At 35.5% G+C, this 21,398-nt stretch overlaps 1 protein-coding gene across 1 annotated transcript in view; it reads left to right on the forward strand.

Moving 5' to 3' along the window:
• The window catches only part of LOC138701184 (patched domain-containing protein 3-like), a 333,215-nt gene that overhangs the window by 173,420 nt on the left and 138,397 nt on the right, over window positions 1-21,398 (forward strand). Inside the window, exons 2-3 of the mRNA XM_069827813.1 lie at window positions 5,648-5,931; window positions 18,814-19,210. Of these exons, the coding sequence (XP_069683914.1) occupies window positions 5,655-5,931; window positions 18,814-19,210 (674 nt within the window). The 5' untranslated portion in view covers window positions 5,648-5,654. The remainder of the gene's footprint in view (window positions 1-5,647; window positions 5,932-18,813; window positions 19,211-21,398) is intronic.

Genomic DNA, 21,398 nt, shown 5'->3' on the forward strand with positions numbered 1-21,398 from the left:
TAAATCTCCTATTTTTATAGGTCCATTTCGTACAATATTCTCGTCACGAGACATAATGATATACTTAGTCTCTTCGGAATTTACTTCAAAACCTATCTCTTTACTTGCTTCAAGTAGAATTTCCGTGTTGTCCCTAATCGTTTGTGGATTTTCTCCTAACATATTCACGTCATCCGCATAGACAAGAAGCTGATGTAACCCGTTCATTTCCAAACTCTCTCTGTTTTCCTGAACTTTGCTAATGACATATTCTAGAGCGAAGTTATTATTATTACTATTGTTATTATTATTATTATTATTATTATTATTATTATTATTATTATTATTATTATTATTATTATATTCTATATTTTCATATAATAGAAGTTAATTTAATACAATGTTTAAATTTTCATTTCACTGTCTAAAAATATCCCGTTTCTTTGGCCCACTCTATATTTCGGCTCATAAGACAATCCCGATTCTTGGTAGAACTAAGTAGGGTATACGTAGAGGAGAAGCGCTGTCTTCCCTATATTCCGAGCACTGTAAGGCTTTTTACAAAACGGTACGTTACACAGCAACACGCTGTGATCCCATAAACATTCCTGGGTTTCGAAGATGGGGTCTGGCGATAGATACAATCTACCTACAGGTAACTAATATCTCGTGCGTAGCCTGACCTGGAAACGAACATGTCTGATCGGATCGCGCTGTTACGTCATCCGCCGGTCTCTCTCCTCGCGATGCACCTCTATTATGACGGGGTCGCGAGGGATGATGCCCCGAAAATCGAGGTCGTAGAAGTGTGTCGGCTGCTTCTGAAAGGAAACCAGACTCGCGTATTGCAATATGCTGTGTGTCCATGCTTCTCAGCAAATCACCCGTGAACCTCTAGAGTAAAGCGTGTTCAACAGGTCGAGAAAATGGTATTTCCGCAACGTCCAAAAGGAATACTACATCAAAATTTCAAACCTGGTCATGTCGTCTTTACTTTCATATGTAGAATATCTATATGTATAATTTGAACTGGTAATGGAAATTACGGGAAAACGGCTGAACGGATTTTAATAAATGACCCCTCATTTTGAAGCTTGGAACCCAAAGGTTTTCAGAAAAATAGTAGTTTTTAGTGAAATGTCAATTTTTCAACATAATTTTCCTATTTTCCAAAATCCATCTGTCGTAAGTTTTGAGAACTAGCTAATTGCAATTCAGAATAAAACAAAACACACACTACAGTAAACAATATTACACGAAGGCCATGATCTCCAAGAATGCTGACATATTTAGAGCTCAAATTAAATTGGTTATTAAAAACTTAACTTACTAAAATTAATTTACAGGTTCGATTCTGTGGTGTGTAATTTTCTGGGTAAAGCTATGTATTGAATATTAAAAACAACAAAACTTGAGGTGGTTTGATGATATTATTACCATTAGAAATGAAATATTATTGTAGTTAATGCCATGATGTGATTATTTTTCATTAATTATACATATTAATGCTATATTGATGATATGAAAGTGAAACGTTTTGGGGTTATATAAGTAGATGTAGAGAATAACTTAAATTAGATTTTGATTTCTATATTTTACTGAGTGGCGGCTATTGTATATATATATATATATATATATATATATATATATATATATATAGTATATGTTACTGAAAGCTATAAAACTTACGTAAGATAATAGTATTATTAAAAATCAAATATTTTTATAGTTATTAATCAAGTGGGTTTGGGTCTTTTTCATATATTTAATGGCGGTATGGTGTAGACATTTTTTATGCGTGGTTCTCTTCAGTATTGGCTCGAGAGAGAGTATCTTTCATTATTATGGAAGCAAATAACTTTCAGAATGTATTCTTCATTGAAAATAAATCTGAAAAATGTTTATTTGAACGTCTAATGAACTTAGTTTGCAGCATTTGCTGCACAACCTACTAGTAAAATATAAAGTTAAATTTCATGTTATTCGGATCGTGTCACGTAATAATGCAAAGTCACATACAGATGATATGTCACCGCATCTTAGGCTGTGTCCCAAAGTTCAAGTTTATACTACACATTAGTGACTAGAAACCAGGGGTCTATTGCATAAAATATAACTAATGACAAGTGACAATTTACCAATGTATGGATGGCAAAGGACAAATCTTAGTAATTTTTGTTGCATAACACAATTTTACTGATTTGTCATAACTAGACTTCGGATTTTAGGTAAAAACCTATTTTAATCCTTAAAAGATAAGTTCATAAAAACTTCCAAGTACACGTTTCATATAAAACTATGTCTAAAGTTGGCATTTTAGTAGCACTTAAAAATGTCTATTTTGACGACAAAGTCTATTTTGACCTATTAAGTATGTTTTATCTATAATAGGTCAAAACACCCATATTTCTTTTAAAAAATTGTATTTTAAATTTCGAATGTGTTCCTGGTTCTGTTGGAAATAAAGTACGGCATAAAGTGGAGCAAGTTCTGCAGAGAAATGTAGGACTAAAGGACCTGCGTACTGCTTTAGATATCCTAGTAGGGAAGAATACGGATTTACTGTACAACGCAACATTCCTGTCCAACTAGTGTCAAAATTGAAATACGCTCCTGTTACTCCAGTGGATGTGGAGCGTTCATTTCCAGCATACAAATTTGTGTTGAGTGACAGAGGCATTTCTTTCTAGTTAAAAATTTAGAAAAAGTATTAGTAATTTATTGTGAAGCTAATTATAGGCATTAACGGACAAGACTTGGTAAAAATTGATTATATTTGACTTGTTTGTGTACTGAATTTATTTCTAAAACTTATTTTCACATTTAATTGTCTAGTTTATGTATAACTAGTTACATATTTGTTGTTCTTATACTTTTAGTAGTAGTTTTGGTAACGGTGTATAACCATTTAAAATTATTAAATTCTAGAAGTGAATTCCTGATGATTTGGAACACGTTTTTAAAGAAAACATTATTTTTTGTTAGAGCCTATTTTCAATTCTTTAGATACTATTTCCTATATTTTTAAGCCTATTTTAGGCACCTAAAATTACATGTTAACGACTTAAAAATCCGTACCCTAGTCATAACTAGCATATTTTACAAGTGAAATACTGATATTCATGAAAATTATAAGGGAAATGGTATTTCAATGCACAAAATGCAGCTAACATTTTGAATTAATAATTGCCCGTAACGGTAAAATAACTACATTAAATCTAAAAATATTATGCAATTGCAGAAATGGCGTTTATTTAGCATAAGAAATTTCAAGGTTACAGCACAATCTAGTATATACCGTCACGAAGCTTGAGTTGTTGAGGTTGCTAGGAACAAAAGACTGTACAGGTACTATTTCGCATTGTCTGTAATGAGGCGATTGTAGCGATCCTAGTGGTTAGCAACTATCCATGGATGCATATTTATTACATATTGAGCTTCGTGACTGTATATACTAGACTGTGGTTACAACGCAGTCTAGTAGGCCTACATACAGTCACGAAGCTCAATACGTAGGGAATATGCATCCAATGACAGTTGAACTTTAGTTACTAGCCGTTAGGATCGCTACTATCGCCTTATCACATACAATGCGAAATAGTACCGGCACAGTCTATTGTTCCTAGTACTCTCAGTTGCTAACCGCTTGGAGGGCTGTATTGCGAGAAATGCAAAAAAACACCTCAAGCTTCGTGACTGTATGATATTAGACTGTGGTTATAGATTCATTCATTGTTGAGAAGAGAAATATTGAATTTCACCAACTTTTTAGTAGTTAAAGGTATTTAATGGTTGTATGTCCCCTCTTAATGCTATATTACTTATTTCATTTACAATATAAATATTACAATTGTTGTATTAGTGTCGACGACAATTCGGAAGGCGGTAATCTGCTAGCGTTTGGGTCGAGAGAGACAGATAGAGAGGACAAGGCAGCGTACAACATTGCCACATCGTACTTCACGCGCACGTGCAATACAAATAGCGCAGGAGAGAATTTAAATTATCAAAAGACAATAATGACCTTAGCCGTTGATTACTGTAAGCATGACACCAAACAACCCTCTTTCCTTCACTAACAATATTCTTTGCACGGTTCTCAATCCCACACCACATGCTTCTGCAGTCGTTTCTAGCACGTTGGCAACGTTGCAGCCAGCATCAAGATGGCCGGCAGCGTTGTGCTCGTCAACGTTTTTAAAATAATTATACACCTTAAACAATATTTTCCGCACCTGCCTGTGCAATACTTGTTTTTTTTTTACAGTCTCTTCTTCCATTTATTTATCTTACACACAGAGTAAATGTTAGTTTTATTTATTCAATGTATTGAAACACTCACATGTGAACAAACGAACTTGGGAAGTACTTGTTACAGATGATTCCGATTGGTTCTGCTGTACAAGCTTGTGACGTCACATGCCAGAAACGGCGCATATAGCAGCTGACCGCCTTCCGAACTGCCGTCTAGTCTAATAAAATTATAACTGAGCCACACCCAAAAAAGCAATAACAAGACAAAGTTTTGTTACCGTATATGATATGATATGATATGATATGATATATGATATGATATGATATGATATGATATGATATGATATGATATGATATGATATGATATGATATGATATGATATGATATGATATGATATGATATATGATATATATTTCTTCACAGCATTTCTTTACATGTAACGGTGAACCTCACATTTCTGTATCCGGTGCCACCATTAACATATTATTACAATAACACATTATTTGCAGTACACGTCTACACAAATACTCCCAATTACACTATGTACCTTTTTTTGTTACTTTTTCAATCTCCCCTACAGTATTTCTCCTATATTTCAATTGCTATTCTCTATTTGTTCATTAATCCTAATATAACTAATATTGTATACTCCTTTCACACCCCCCTTTTCCTCTAACTACTATTCACTAAAATCTGAAATTCAATTTTTCTCTATAAATTATCATATTGAATTATTTGCCTATTTGTTCTTTGACCTTTTATTCATTTACTGTTCCAACGTTCAAATGTTGGTACTAATTTTATGCTGTCACTTGTTCACTTCTCTTAACCCTTTCTCACTATTTTCACTCATTCCTATTTGCGCACACTTCTACTTTCTAACTATTCTGCTTACACCTAATCCATTGTCACTATTCCCACTTCCTATAAATACTTAGGCCTACATTTTATTCTACACATCTGCTTATACACTTTCTCTCTCCCCTCTACTTCTCGATCTTTTCCAATTTCACTTTACTTGCAGTTTTTGATCACATCCCCAATTTTTTTTTTTACACATATCAAATATCTCTGCTAAATCCTCAACTGTCGCAAGTTCTGACCTTTCGTTACTGTTGTTACTGTATATAGTCAGTTAAGAAAAATATTGAATCCCCCCAAACAAATTCTGGCTGCGTCATTGATGATGCTGATGATGATGATGATGATTGTGATGATGATGATGATAATAATAATAATAATAATAATAATAATAATAATAATAATAATAATAATCTTGCATCATGATACCAATTTGATTCCTCATTTCCTTTTTTAATTGAAATCACTGTTGAGTGAAAAACTTCCAGTAGCCTATGTCTACATCACATGATGCTGCAATAATTATAATATGCTGCCGCCTTGGTGTGTGCAGGTTCAAGATGGGCTGCGGACTAACATGGGTGGATGCAGCGCTGCACAGGGCGTTCTACAGGTTGGGCCTGATCGTGGGGCGACACCCCGGCTACTTCCTGATCGTGCCTTTCCTTCTCACCCTGCTGTGCGTCACGGGCTTCCAACGCATCAAGTACGAGATCGACCCCGAGTACCTGTTCAGCCCCGTGCGCGGCGAGGGCAAGGTGGAGCGCGCTGTCGTCGAGTCCTTCTTCAAGCCCAACTACACGAGCAGGTTCAACGTGGGCCGCATCACTCGACCAGGTGAGAACCCCCCCAAATGAAGCGTTCAGAGCCATAGTGGGCCAAGCGCCATTTATTAAAAACGGAGAAAGCAAGAGTTAAAGTTAAGTGAATGCCATAGTTTAATGAAAATTGACAATGGACTTGACTTGACTTTTAATGGAATCTCAGGTTCATAAAACGCATCTAACGCATGCTTAATAGTACATTATGCAACGAGCCTATAATGATAGTAATTAAGAATCGAGTATGGATATTTATGAAACGAGCGCAAGCGAGTTTCATAATTTTCATACGAGCTTCTTAATTACCATTATAGGCGAGTTTCATACGACATTTTATGCTCGACCATATTTCTAACTTGAAATTACCGGTATTCAGATGTATACATTTTATTTGTAACTGACAAGATCGGAAGTGACCTTGTTCTAGGTCGTGAATTGTGAGATGTGCGCAGACGCGAAAGTATTGATTTTTCCCGAGGAACAATAATGTCATTGACCTTGACATAGTCCCGTTAAACTTGATAATATTATAATTTTATAACCTTGATTATTGAATTCGACATTGAAAAACGAGATGACAAATTGAATTTATTTGAATATTATTTACAATTAACGCTAATTATTATAGTAACAGAACATAACCTTCTGCGACAGTTGGATTTCCGGCCTCCGTGACTTTTCGCTAATTCTCTTTCGATTGCATATCCGAGAATAATCGATACTTGCGGTTTTATAACGGTACAAAGCTGACCTGTCATTGGCTGAACAGTTGTAACCTGAGTCGTCATTGGCTGAAAGACCTGACCTTTAATGAGTAGGTGTACTTTAATGAGGTACATTAAAGGTCTGCTACCAGGTGTATAATTACTACATTTCGGCATGGTCGAGCATAAATGGTATTATATATATATGTATATATATATATATATATATATATATATATATATATAACTAAACAGAAATATTTTACACACAGAATAAAACAAAATTACAGGAGAAAGACCTCTCCAAAGGGCTGGACTCGGGAAGAGTACCCAAAACGCTCATTGCATTTCCACGTTGAATTGCAATACTTAAATGTTGACGCAAATAAGTAGTGCAACGACGATCACCAGTAATGGAGATCAAAATTTGGCCGATTTGAGATACCAAAACTTTAGCGTTATGACTCCAAGGACCGAAGGTCTCCACAGCAAAGGGGACAAAGCTATAATTGTCTAAAAGATGAGCATATTTATTGACCTTCTTCTTCATGGCTAATTCAGCAGCAGATGCTGCGCGACTGGAGGTATTCGGCAAGTGAGATGGAGCTAGAGTGTCAATACAAGTGGAGTCCCAAATTAAAGATTTTCCTCTAGACCATGGAATTAAGGTGAGACCATCGGGTCGTTTACCATCCGCGCGACTAATACCTGGTGGTTCCAATGTGTATACTTTATATTACTTGCTATATGTTTCCATTAAATTTTGGTAATAACTTCATTTTAACTCTTGTTTTCTACGGTTTTAGTAAATGGCGCTTGGCCCACTATGGCGTTTGGCTGAATCCTTCATTGTACAGAGTGCCTATTTTATAACCTTACCAACGACTGCCAACGACTGCAACATTGTTTTATTTATTATTATTTTAATCCAGAATTACTATTTTTATTGTAAACAAACTAGTTATACAATTTCAGTGTACTTTTGGATGTTTATTAATTATGCTCTGGCAAATTTACATGTAATAATTCATGTAGATATCTTTGATATTTCCAGGGATAAAAATAAAAGCATACATGTTGAAAACAAAACTCACGTCTGTGTCCACTTAACATGGATGGCTTTCTCCGGGAGTAGAGCTATGGGTAGCGTGTCTTAGATTTACGGCACGCAAAATAACCTTTTGACTGATACAATACTCAAGGCGAAATTTTTCGGCTATTTATCGTCCACATTAAATTTCGACTCAAAATAGCCTCCGCGTTTAAATGAAACACTGATACTACCGTTCAATTTAGTTTGCGATAAGTTGCTAGTCTACATAGACAAATAGATAGACCTAGTACTAAAACAACATTTTTTCGGTTTGAGATTGCTGACATTTTTGACGTAAAACGCTTTACATTTCGGTACGCATTGCATGGTCACCTCGGCGCTCGCGATGTCAGACTTTCGCGTTACCTATGTCACTGCTCTATGTCTACTTCTATTAGAACAGTGAACGATACATCGCTTGAAAAGTAAGGAATATGCGTACACGATAATAAAAAATATATGTATAATGACGGCTAAGATTTTCACTCTCTCACCATCTGAAACATTTTTAATATCTCGTGAACCGTTAAAGGTAGTCTACGCTAATGTACAAATACTTCTTACAAAGCTCTAACGGTGCCTAACGACATACAAAAATAAAAATTTGTTAAGAGTGAAAAAAATGATTTTCAAAAAAGAATATTTCACAATGTTTTATTTTATAGTAGGGTTCCCATATTTTTTTTTTCGAAAAAAAAAAAAAGTGGACATTTTCAAACTTTTATTTAAAAATCCTGGGACATTTTGTAAACAAATTAACGAGACATGTTAAAAATTGAGAAAACCGAAAATAAATCTGCGCATAGGTTTCATTTTAAATAAGACACTGCTGACGTAAAATCCACAGATTAATATAAAATATTAATTAGGAAATAAGTATAGATCTCAAACACACTGAGAACGAACCTTTAAATAATACTACTAACAGAAGCACGGTGAAAAAAAAAAAAAAAAAAGAGTATCACCGTAAGTAATGCCAATATCGTAACAGAAATTTCTCACCAAAGTTTCATGGATTGGTCACCAGGAGTGCTGGCTACATGGTCATATTTAAAAACGGAATAAAATCTGTAATCCACAGTTCTTTTTCAGGAGGGAGACTTAAAAAGCAGGACAATTGGAACAAATTCGGACACTGGGACATTTTACCATAAAATGGGACTGTTCCATGAAAAACGGGATGAATGGGAACCCTATCTTATAGCTTCACGATGCCGAGCAATTTTCAATTTGTCGGCGTGACGTTTCACATAAAATTTGCTATTCAGCCGTAGTTTGGACCCCGCGATATTTTTTTGCGAAAATCTGAAATAAATATTTATTAAGGAAACAATTTATATTAATACATGGGAAGAGAAAGGATTTCTTTCTAGCGCTAGGGGAACTTCATTTAAGTTAACCAAAACCATTCTCCTTTCTCTTAAATTTTCTAATGAGGACATAAACAAAATTTGTCTAATGGTATTGAGAGATTCATTATCCATTTTACACAATCACTTGTATAACATCAGGTAATATTTCTTTTACTTCATTTCTCTACTCTCCATTGTAGGCTACTTTCATCTCATGGTTCTCCGAAATCAAACTGTACTTTTTTTTAAATTTATCATTGTTCTGTATTCTCTCCGCAAATCATATTGTGTTTTATTTTAATTTAACCCCTGCTTTATATTCTGGATCCTAGTGGTCAGTCGTAGATGTCGGCCAGATGTCCCAAATTGTAGAATTAGTAGCATAAAATAACAACAATAGGCTGCTTAGTTACTTACTTACTGGCTTTTAAGGAACCCGGCGGTTCATTGCCGCCCTCACATAAGCCTGCCATTGGTCCCTATCCTGAGCAAGATTAATCCAGTCTCTATCATCATATTCCACCTCCCCCAAATCCATTTTAATATTATCTTCCCATCTACGTCTCGGCCTCCCTAAAGGTCTTTTTCCCTCCGGCCTCCCAACTAACACTCTATATACATTTCTGGATTCACCCATACGTGCTACATGCCCTGCCCATCTCAAACGTCTGGATTTAATGTTCCTAATTATGTCATGTGAAGAATACAATGCGTCCAGTTCTGTGTTGTGTAACTTTCTTCATTCTCCTGTAACTTCATCCCTCTTAGCCCCAAATATTTTCCTAAGCACCTTATTCTCAAACACCCTTAACCTATGCTCCTCCCTCAAAGTAAGAGTCGAAGTTTCACAACCATAAAGAACAACCGGTAACATAATTGTTTTATAAAGTCTAACTTTCAGATTTTTTGAGAGCAGACTGGATGATAAAAGCTTCTCAACCGAATAATAACAGGCATTTCCCATATTTATTCTGTGTTTAATTTCCTCCCGTGTATCATTTATATTTGTTACTGTTGTTCCAAGATATTTGAACTTCTCCACCTCTTCAAAAGATACATTTCCAATTTTTATATTTTCATTTCGTACAATATTCTCGTCACGAGACATAATCATATACTTTGTCTTTTCGGGATTTACTTCCAAACCTAACTCTTTACTTGCTTCCAGTAAAATTTCCGTGCTTTCCCTAATCGTTTGTGGATTTTCTCCTAACATATTCACGTCATCCGCATAGACAAGCAGCTGATGTAACCCGTTCAATTCCAAACCCTCTCTAAAATAACAACAATTCTTTGGCAAAATATTAAGTAACAATAGATAAGTTTCCATACGTAAGGACTCACGAAATGTTTGTCATTGGTTTTAATGCGAATTGCGGGAGTAACCTGCCATTTTGTGCCTCACGTTCGTGACCGGGAAGGTCAGGGTCAAGATGTCCTATTCACCTACTTGTATACTCTCTCGCGAATGTTTGTCGTTTCTCTTACGCAGAAAAAAACGCAAAGCCAACAGCAAAGTGACAACGAACTATGCTTCGAAGACTTCGTTGTGACGTCTCATGGTCAACACGTCTCCTTTCACAAACATAATTACATAAATTTAACCGCGAGTTACTCCAAGAACATAAAGTTTGTCATCATCATCATCATTATCATCATCGGATTTATGTCTTGGGTAGGGTTTAAGCTATAAAACAAATAATTGTCGCAAAAACGCAGAAATTAAAAATTATATTTGTGCAAATTGCGAAGATCTTGTGCAACATCATAAATAATTGCGCAGAAAGATAAAATTAATAAGGTCTGCAGAAACCAAAAAATATGTAATTTTGCCTCTTCGAGTTTTATTACTTTCAACCCATCTTCATTTCTTTATTGTTAGCAGAGTACTAACTATCTTTACTGAAACGCTGTTCCTAACTTCATTTTTTACAGATTCATACAACTACATCCTCTGTCATGATTTACAGTATGCAATTTCATTGCAGCATACTTTAGAACTAAGTAAATTAGAGAAAAATGTTCACTTATCTTAACCACTTCAGGCCTGATGTACATTATAGTGTACATTGTTTTTTTTTTTTTTTTTTTTTTTTTGGATTGTCTTCGATACTTTAAATATTTTGAAAGATTCAATGCTATATAAATGGAGAATAATCATTTTCACTAAGGTCCAGTGGTCTTCAATCTCCTCAATCTTCCTTTAGGCTCAAAATTCATCATTCAGATTGTTCTTCTCAAAATTGTGATTGTCCCATATTAACCGAATCCTCAGAAGTTAAGTATTTAGGCATTACGATCGACCAACACTTACGATGGAACAAATATATTACATATTTATGCAATAGATTACGTAAAACAATTTATGTCTTTGTTATACTTCGGTCATATTTACCAATTAATATTTTACGTCTCATTTATTTAGCTTTATTTCAATCCATTCTCCAGTATGGAATTTTAGGGTGGGGAAATGCTTGTAATTCTAATCTCACTCCACTAATACTTATACAGAAAAGAATCATTAAAATATGCCTTAATAAACCAATTGATTACTCATCCGAGCTTTTGTTCACTGATTTTAATGTTTTGAAAATTAAACAGATTTATTATATTGCCTTATTAATCTTCATACATAAAAACCGTAATAAATTCAAATTGTATCATCATAAATATGGAACTAAAAGATCCGATTTTATACGACTAGAGGAACCAAAGTGTTTCACAAGCACAGCTCTGAGCCATGGTACCTACTTTGGTCCAAGGTTATACAATAAAATAATTAATAAATATCCAGATTTGCAAAATTTTAGTATCAGGAATTTCAAAAATAGCGTTAGGAATTTAATGTTTAAAGAATATATATTGATTTAATATGTATATGTATTTGTATGACTTAAATTGTTAAAATTGAAATTGTATTTTTAAATTTAATTTAATCCTGTATTTTTTTTTTCTTGACCCAGTTTGTGTCAAAAAATTATCTTTGTGTTTATCTTTGTGTTTAGATATCTCCCTGAGCACGAGTTTTTTACTCCTTCAGGGAAGAACTAAGATTGTATTTCTGTCAATGTTATTTTATTAACAATAAACAATATCTTCTTGAATATTGCATATTCCATTAACAATTCGTTTACATCTAAAGATTCTCCAGAACTAACTATTTCATACACGTCTCTGATTTCATTTTCTCCATAATCATATTCGTTTCTGAAGTTTTCTCAAGTTCAACGTGGTTGTCATATTTTTGCTTATTTACATTGAAAAATGTATGGCATATTTAGAAGCAGAGTGGCAAAATGCGACAAATGCGACTATGGTATAACCCTGGACTAAAGCCTGCTCCGGTTCTGTATCCCACTGTTTTCTAGATTGTCCTGCATTCCTTCTGCCTAATGTCTGATATTTCTAAGTTATTTTTTTATAATTAGCCATTAGACATTATTTTAAAACGCTCCATTTTTATATTTATATATTTGTTGACTTATTTAATTTTTAAACCTTACCCGTTTCAGTCGCTACGATTCTAAAGTTTAATTACTCCTGCACTTGGCTTAGTTTATAAATGTTACATTACAATTCAATTTCCGATTCTGCGATTACTGCATGACCATTAGAAAATAAAATTGTGGAGATAAGGGCATCCCTTGAAACTTCAATCCCAGCTCGTTCAAGTACAATATATTAAATATAGATGTAGATAAACTACATCTCTGTCGAGATTATTACATCTATTACATTCTTAAATTGAAGGGTTCAGAGCCATAATGGGCCAAGCGCCATTTATTAAAAACGGAGAACGCAAGGGTTAAAGTTAAGTGAATACCATAGTTTAATAAAGAATCACATATCATTTAGTTTTAATGTGTATAATTTATATTACGTGCTATATGTTTCCATTGAATTACGGTAATAACTTCATTTTAGCCCTTGTTTTCTACGGTTTTAGTAAATGGCGCTTGGCCGACTATGGTTCTGAACCCTTCAATTGTGATGTGACATTATAAAGTTTGGCATTAAGTGACATAGATGTCCTATGACGAAAATGTTGTAAAATAACGTGACCTAATGTGATTAGTTACATGATATGAGGTTATGTATCTCAATACTTCTATGTAGAATCATATTTTTAATCATGTATGTTTCATTACGAACTTTTAGGTTGTATATTTTGACCATTATCTATACGTAAAAAGATATTTTTGAGTACCACGAGGAAAAGAAATGTAGTTATTGATTCATTAAATGTAAGTGTTCTCTGATCTAAGAATTTCATGTCAGTCCTTCTCTAGTGCTTTGATGTTACCACAAACAATGACATAAAATGTGAAGCATTAACATAAAACGTGTCAGCACTAGTTAATCAAACTCACTTGAAACTGGATGTTGAACGGATCATTTATATGTATGGTTATACCTTCGCCAATCAATTACACAACGTCAGAAAACCCAGCTGCAAGGATTCATAGAATTTCTTAACATGTATTCTATTCAAGACTCGATCCGTGTAAAGGATTCAAAAATAGTTTGGAAAATGAGTACATCAATAAAGAAGATATTTATACAACCTGTCGGTCATTTTTCGTTTGTTCCCATCTCGTCCCAGGCATTTCCCATTTTCTCCTCCCAGGGAACATCCATTCAAATATAGTATTTGCTTACAAAATCAGCTTCGGGCTATACGCATCATAAGCCCCTACTATTGTCTTTGTTTTTTTTTTCAATAATTTATACAATACTTTGTTTTAAACTTGCTATCCCTCTTATTTCATCCATAATTTATTTTATCTAATGTAATCGATTTACGGCATTTTTTCCTAAAACATATTTTTTCATATATATATATATATATATATATATATATATATATATATATATATATATATATATATATCCATTTCTTCACTCATTGTTCAAATTTCTGGTCCATATACAGAGTGAGTTTTGAGTCCACCGACAAACTTCAGGGGGTGATTCCCGACTGAAAATGAAGCACAAAAGTTCATATCACCTTGTGTCCGGAAATGCATAGTTTCCACGGTAGATGGCACTGACGACATTCTCTCATAACTTGCAGTGTGCGTTTTGTGTGTTGCAGATAGTGTGATTTAAGCAACGTTGAAGCACAATGGTCCGGTATTCATTGCAGGAACAAGCCGAGATGGTGTTCGTGTATGGCAAGCAGGTGGAAACGGTCAAAAGGAAGCACGGATATACCGAGCCACTACCCTGACAGACAGCACCACCCACATCACAAACACGAACACCAACTCGGCTTGTTCCTGGAATTAATACCGAACCATTGTGCTTCTACGTAAATAAATAGATAAATAAAAAGTGAATGATAAAACAGAGAGAATGAAGAATGACGAACAGAAGTAAAGTGAGAAGTAAATGTATGAATAAAAAGAAACCAACGAAGAAGGAAAAGTGGAGTTAATTAAATATGGAAACTATAAATAAGATACAGACAAAAATGAATGATTACAGAAAGAATAAAAGAAAGAAGCTAAGTAGACAGGAAATACACAGTGGCGCCAACTTTTGGAAGACATTGGGTGAACTCAAACGCTTGAGTTATAAGTTAAAATAAATAAATGTCATTAATAATAATAATAATAATAATAATAATAATAATAATAATAATAATAATAATAATAATAGGCTAATAATAACAATAGGCTATAATAATAATAATAATAATAATAATAATAATAATAATAATAATAATAATAATAATAAGGGTGTTTGAGAATAAGGTTCTTAGAAAATATTTGGGGCTAAGAGGGATGAAGTTACAGGAGAATGGAGAAAGTTACACAACGCACAGCTGCACGCATTGTATACTTCACCTGACATAATTAGGGACATAAAATCCAGACGTTTGAGATGGGCAGGACATGTAGCACGTATGGGCGAATCCAGAAATGCATATAGAGTGTTAGTTGGGAGGCCGGAGGGAAAAAGGACCTTTGGGGAGGCCGAGACATAGGTGGGAAGATAATATTAAAATGGATTTGAGGGAGGTGGGATATGATGGTAGAGACTGGATTAATCTTGCTCAGGATAGGGATCAATGGCGGGCTTATGTGAGGGCGGCAGTGAACCTCTGGGTTCCTTAAAAGTAAGTAAGTAAGTGAGTAAGTAAGTAAGTAAGTAAGTAAGTAGTAATAATAATAATAATAATAATAATAATAATAATAATAATAATAATAATACGACAAATTATTGGATAGGCTCGGGCCTCACGGTCGCATATAAGTTGGCGCCGCTGAGAATGCATATGAATTTTAATATGTATGGACGAAATAAGAACGCAAAACTGCAAGCATTTTATTCTTCACCTGATATAATTAGGCACAGTAAATCCAACGTTTGAGATGAGTAGGGCATGTAGCAAGTATGGGTCAATCCAAAAATGCATATAGATTGTTAGTTGGGAGGCCGGGAGTAAGATCTTTCTGGAGGCCGAGACGTAGATGGGAGAATAATATTAAAATGGATTTGAGGGAGGTGGGATATGATTGTAGAAACTGGATTAATCTTGCTCAGGATAGGGATCGATGGCGGGCTTATGTGAGGGCGGCAATGAACCTCCGGGTTCCCTAAAAGCCAGTAAGGATGGAGGAAATAAGTAAATGAATAAAGCAAGAAAATGGAAAACCGACATAAACTGCGTATAAAATTCTGTAATTTTCCATCTCTTGATACTTTTTTTTAATCAGATTCTCAAAGAAAAAGCAACTCGTTAATATTTTTCAAGTGCAAGTTCTGTACCGATATATATTACTTACAAAATCCCCATGTTGCTAAGCGCTCGCTTAAAAACAGAACTTACTTTCAGGGCTATGTATCGTCAACCAAGAACATTCATTCAAACAAATATTTAACACCATTTGCATGCATATTACAATAGTTTTGCGGTTGGAAGACTTTTTTTCTTAACACAAAGCGAGAGATTCAAATTCTAGTGTCAAGAATTACAAAATTAACTCTCCATCTGCAATGATCCTTGAGAAGAATGACCTAGACACTGCAAGTATTTCGCACTAGAGTGTCCACGGATTAATTACAGACAGCCCTGACCTAGACATAAATCAAATGAACGGAAGTCTGAAGGAAGTTACTTACCGTTGCGGGCGTGTCTGAATCAGGGGAAGAAGGTTCCAACTCAAGGCTCCCTGTAATGGGAAATTAACATTGTTATTATATACGCAAGGAAGTTAGAATAGGTTAGTAACAAAAGTATTTCTCTTAAAACGTACTCTGCTGCGGTACAGCGCTCACTCCTGCACATTTGGATCTAGTCTTTAATTTGTAGCGGAACAAATCTTCCACAGTTTATATTACGCTAATTTCAAACGAGTAAACACAAAAAACTCAAACATCTTATAAGTCAGTTATTTAACTATGCTGGCCGCAAGCTGTTCCACAAACCTTCTACGTAAGTATGCGCAGTCTAGTAAAGCTATGCACATGTCCACAGGTGATCGCACCCAAACGTAGTTCTACGTAAAGACATTCAGCATATGAATCTATGCACCTGTCGACAGGTGATCGCACCCACATGTAGTTCTACGTAAAGATATTCAGCGTATAAAGCTATGCACCTATCGAAAGATGATTGTACTGTACTCACACGTAGTTCTACGTAAAGATATTCAGCATATAAAGCTATGCACCTGTCGAAAGATGATTGTACTGTACTCACACGTAGTTCTACGCAAAGATATTCGGCATATGAAGCTATGCACCTGTCGAAAGATGATTGTACTGTACTCACACGTAGTTCTACGTAAAGATATTCAGCATATACAACTATGCACCTGTCGAAAGATGATTGTACTGTACTCACACGTAGTTCTACGTAAAGATATTCGGCATATAAAGCTATGCACCTGTCGAAAGATGATTGTACTGTACTCACACGTAGTTCTACGTAAAGATATTCGGCATATAAAGCTATGCACCTATCGAAAGATGATTGTACTGTACTCACACGTAGTTCTACGTAAAGATATTCGGCATATAAAGCTATGCACCTGTCGAAAGATGATTGCACTGTACTCACACGTAGTTCTACGTAAAGATATTCGGCATATAATGCTATGCACCTGTCGAAAGATGATTGTACTGTACTCACACGTAGTTCTACGTAAAGATATTCGGCATATAAAGCTATGCACCTATCGAAAGATGATTGTACTGTAGTCACACGTAGTTCTACGTAAAGATATTCGGCATATGAAGCTATGCACCTGTCGAAAGATGATTGTAGTGTACTCACACGTAGTTATACGTAAAGATATTCGGCATATAAAGCTATACACCTATCGAAAGATGATTGTACTGTACTCACACGTAGTTCTACGTAAAGATATTCGGCATATGAAGCTATGCATCTGTCGAAAGATGATTGTAGTGTACTCACATGTAGTTATACGTAAAGATATTCGGCATATAAAGCTATACACCTATGGAAAGATTATTGTACTGTACTCACACGTAGTTCTACGTAAAGATATTCGGCATATAATGCTATGCACCTGTCGAAAGATGATTGTACTGTACTCACACGTAGTTCTACGTAAAGATATTCAGCATATAAAGCTATGCACCTGTCGAAAGATGATTGTACTGTACTCACACGTAGTTCTACGTAAAGATATTCAGCTTATAAAGCTATGCACCTGTGGACAGGTGATCGCACCCACATGTAGTTCTACTTGAAGATATTCAGCATATAAAATTTTATTAACTTTTTTTCCAAAAAAAAAAATATAGAATTATCTGAATAATTTCATATATATTTGGGCATTTATAATATCAGTGAACTATATTTTCTATACCTTACTCTATCTTCAGTGTCTGTTTTCTCCTACTTGACATTTTCCGACATTTATTATTCTTCCGAAAGACAAAATGTAGACTTTCAATTGGGCAAAAGAATTCATTGAAGTACCAAATTAAAGCTTAAACATGTGGCTATGTTGTTAACTAAAATTATTATTTTCAATCTACTATAATTATTTTATCCCAAAAATATGCTTATATAATGTGTCATAACTTTTGAATAGTTGAAGATAAATAATTATAATAATCCGTGGCGCTACAGCCCGTGAAAGGCCTATACCGACCAGCCAGATGCTGGCCTCACGCCCACATGCCGAAGCAAAGGTGGACGATCATCCAACCAGAATTGAGGTATCGTGTGATTAGCACGATGATCCCCCCAGCCGTTATAGCTGGTATTCGCAACCGGATTTCGCTACCTATCGTAGCTCCCCAAGTGCATTACGAAGCTGGGTGGGCACCGGTCCCATACACTGGCCGAAATTTCATGAGAAAATTTCTTCCCCCATGAGGAATCGAACCAGCGCGCATTCCGTAACGCGAGTCCTAGGCAGGGATTAATAATTATAGTATGTAATATTCTCCATAGGTGGGGAATTATTTTGGCGAAAGAAGTTTTAATCTAGGTCAATTTCTAATGGTGTTAGATCAGTCCAAAATTGTATTAACTTAAAAAAAAAATTCTTTTGGCCTCCAAATTCGATTTTCAAGTTTGAATTATATAAATTGCTTAATTTACTTCGAAGAATCATGTCAACAAAACTTGAAACGCATTAAGGAAAAAAATGTGGATTTTTATCCTAACAGTCGTTACCTTAAAAACATGTACTTTCGTTATTTTCTCTCAGTAGCTTTGATGATCATACACATAGTGACTGAATGTATCTCCGTACTTGCAGGTCGTTTCGGTCGGGTGATCGTGGTGCCCAGGCACGGGAAGGACATGCTGAAGAGCGAGATCTGGCACGAACTGCGCCTGCTGGACCAGCTGATCCAGAACGAGACGGTGTACTGGGACGACGAGGAGACCTTCACGTACCGCGACGTGTGCGCGCGCTGGGTGGACGAGTGCTTCCAAAACGACATCCTGAACCTGGACTACGTCATCGAGGAGGTGGAGAACCGCACTCTCAACCTCACCTTCCCCATCATGTTCAACCCCGTGACGTGGGACGCGCACACCTTCCCCGTCTACTTCGGCGGCACCGTGGTCAGCGACGACGGCCTCATCGTCAGCGTGCCCTCCGTGCAGCTCGTCTACTTCGTCACCGCCGACACCAAGCGCCAAGATGCCAGGTAACACTCAGTCCATTCATTGATCTTCATTGACGTAGAGCAGGCATGTCAATTGATGCCCACAGGAGCAAGCGCGCGCTTTAGAGCTCAGGAGATCCTGAGCGCTTTATAGCGGAAGGGAAAGAGACAGACGAAAGAAGTGGTATATGCCGCTTGGTCGAGCTATATTCAGGGATGGCAAGCACTGATTCAATAGATAAAGGGAAGAGAACTTATTAAAACTGTATTCATGTTAATTTTTAGATTTGCCTGAGAAGTATAAGTGTATTATAAGAATGTAAGTTTTAATTTTAATGCTCATTTTTCACAAGTTTGATTTTTTTTTATTCCAAAGAAATATTTTCTCAATTTTTCGTATAGAAAAGTGAAATTTTCAGGTATAGGCCTATTTATTTAGTAGCCTTACAGAATGTTTTCGTAAATCTAATATACCGTATATACGTATTACTGAAGATAGTGTATTGAAAATTTTGGAAATATTCGCATGGAAATTGTTTGTAAGGAAATGAATTAACACAGCAGCTACTGTTACATCATAAGCAAAAGATACGTGCCCATGTGTTGTAAAAGTGTCAGTTCTATAGCTTCAGCACATTTCGAGAAAATAATTTAATATTCTGATGAAAGGAAGTTGCTCACAAATATCACCTTAAAAGCATAATGCGATGAGTTTTGTTATGTAATATTAGTTACATTTAAAACAGATACAGTACCTAGGTAACTTTGCTTTGTACTGTAATATTGTTTTGATTAGTTTATTGATTACTTTTGTAAGGCTAAAGATACCATCAATATAAATTCCAACTTATCATGTCATAGTCAATCTCTTTCTTTGGAATATCACTTTCTTTATGAATGATGTGTTTCATCCACTTAATACAGTATAATATTATACTACTATGGAATTTAAGTGAATATTCCTTCTTAACTGTCTATTATGTTATTAAGATTTAAAACACAAGTGCAATATTAAGAAATTGGTATTAGTACTTTTGTTTTACAGACAATATAGATAATATTAAACAGAAAGAAGCCATATAAAAATGACATAAAATTTCACGTTCCGTTTGAAGTTTGTGCACCACTGTTTTCTTAATCTAACAGGTTGCTTATTCATATACACAACCCTTCCTCTTTCCATACTTAGCGCTTGCTGCCCGCGCACGACGTCAAGGTCAGAAAAATGCGCTTGCTTTGACATCACTGACGTAGAGCTACATCTCTCTCCTCACTGGGTATGAGGGGTAATTTGGGAATTTACTGTCACCCCAGATCACATATATAACAGATTGATCGTCCCTATGTTAAAATCGGTAGCACTTTGAAGAGAACAACCGCCAGGATCGCCACCCGTCCTCCGTAAACGAACACGAGATGGCAGTACAGTCGCTAATGCAATCCAAATGGGAGTTATGACGTGATTCCTAATTTAACAACTAGATGGCAGCATAGTAAACCTGACAAAAGTTGTTACCATCAAAGCCTATAAGGCAGAGCAATCTGGGTATATATGATCTAGGCTGGCACATAAAAATGCAACTTCCTCCCTTGTGCTCCTTGTATTCACACTATTCTCCTTCCATTTCCCTTGTCATCCTGGCCTTCCTCTTGTCTTTATTTTCACCTTGTTCTTCTTGTATTCTCCTTGCTTTCCCCTTGTTTTCATATATTCAGCTTGTTCTCCTTGGGTTCCCCTTTTATGTTTGTCTTCCCCTTAATTTCATTATCTTCCCCTCGTTCTCATTATCCTCACCTTTTCCTCCTTGCTTTTCTCTTGTTCTCTTTGAGCTCTATTCATTCTCATGTATTCGTCTTCTTCTCCCTGTGTTTCCCTTTTTATGTTTGTAATCCCTCGTTCTCCTTATCTACCCCTCGTTATCAATACCATTATCGTCCCTGTCTTTCTCTTGTTCTCCTTGTTATCGTTGTCTTACCACTTCTTCCCCTTGTTCCAATTATCCTCCCCTTCTTCTCCTTAACTGCTGCCAGGAAGTCAAAAGGAGGATAGCAATGGCCAAGGAAGCTTTTAATAGAAAAAAGAGCTTTTTCTGCGGACCTCTGGAAAAAGAACCAAGGAAGAGACTAGTGAAGTGCTTTGTATGGAGTGTGACATTGTATGGGGCAGAAACATGGATATTACGGCGAAGTGAAGAGAAACAAAATAGAAGCATTTGGAATATGGATATGG

The sequence above is a fragment of the Periplaneta americana genome, chromosome 6 (genome assembly GCF_040183065.1).
Source record: "Periplaneta americana isolate PAMFEO1 chromosome 6, P.americana_PAMFEO1_priV1, whole genome shotgun sequence".
Classification (NCBI taxonomy): Eukaryota; Metazoa; Arthropoda; class Insecta; order Blattodea; family Blattidae; genus Periplaneta; species Periplaneta americana.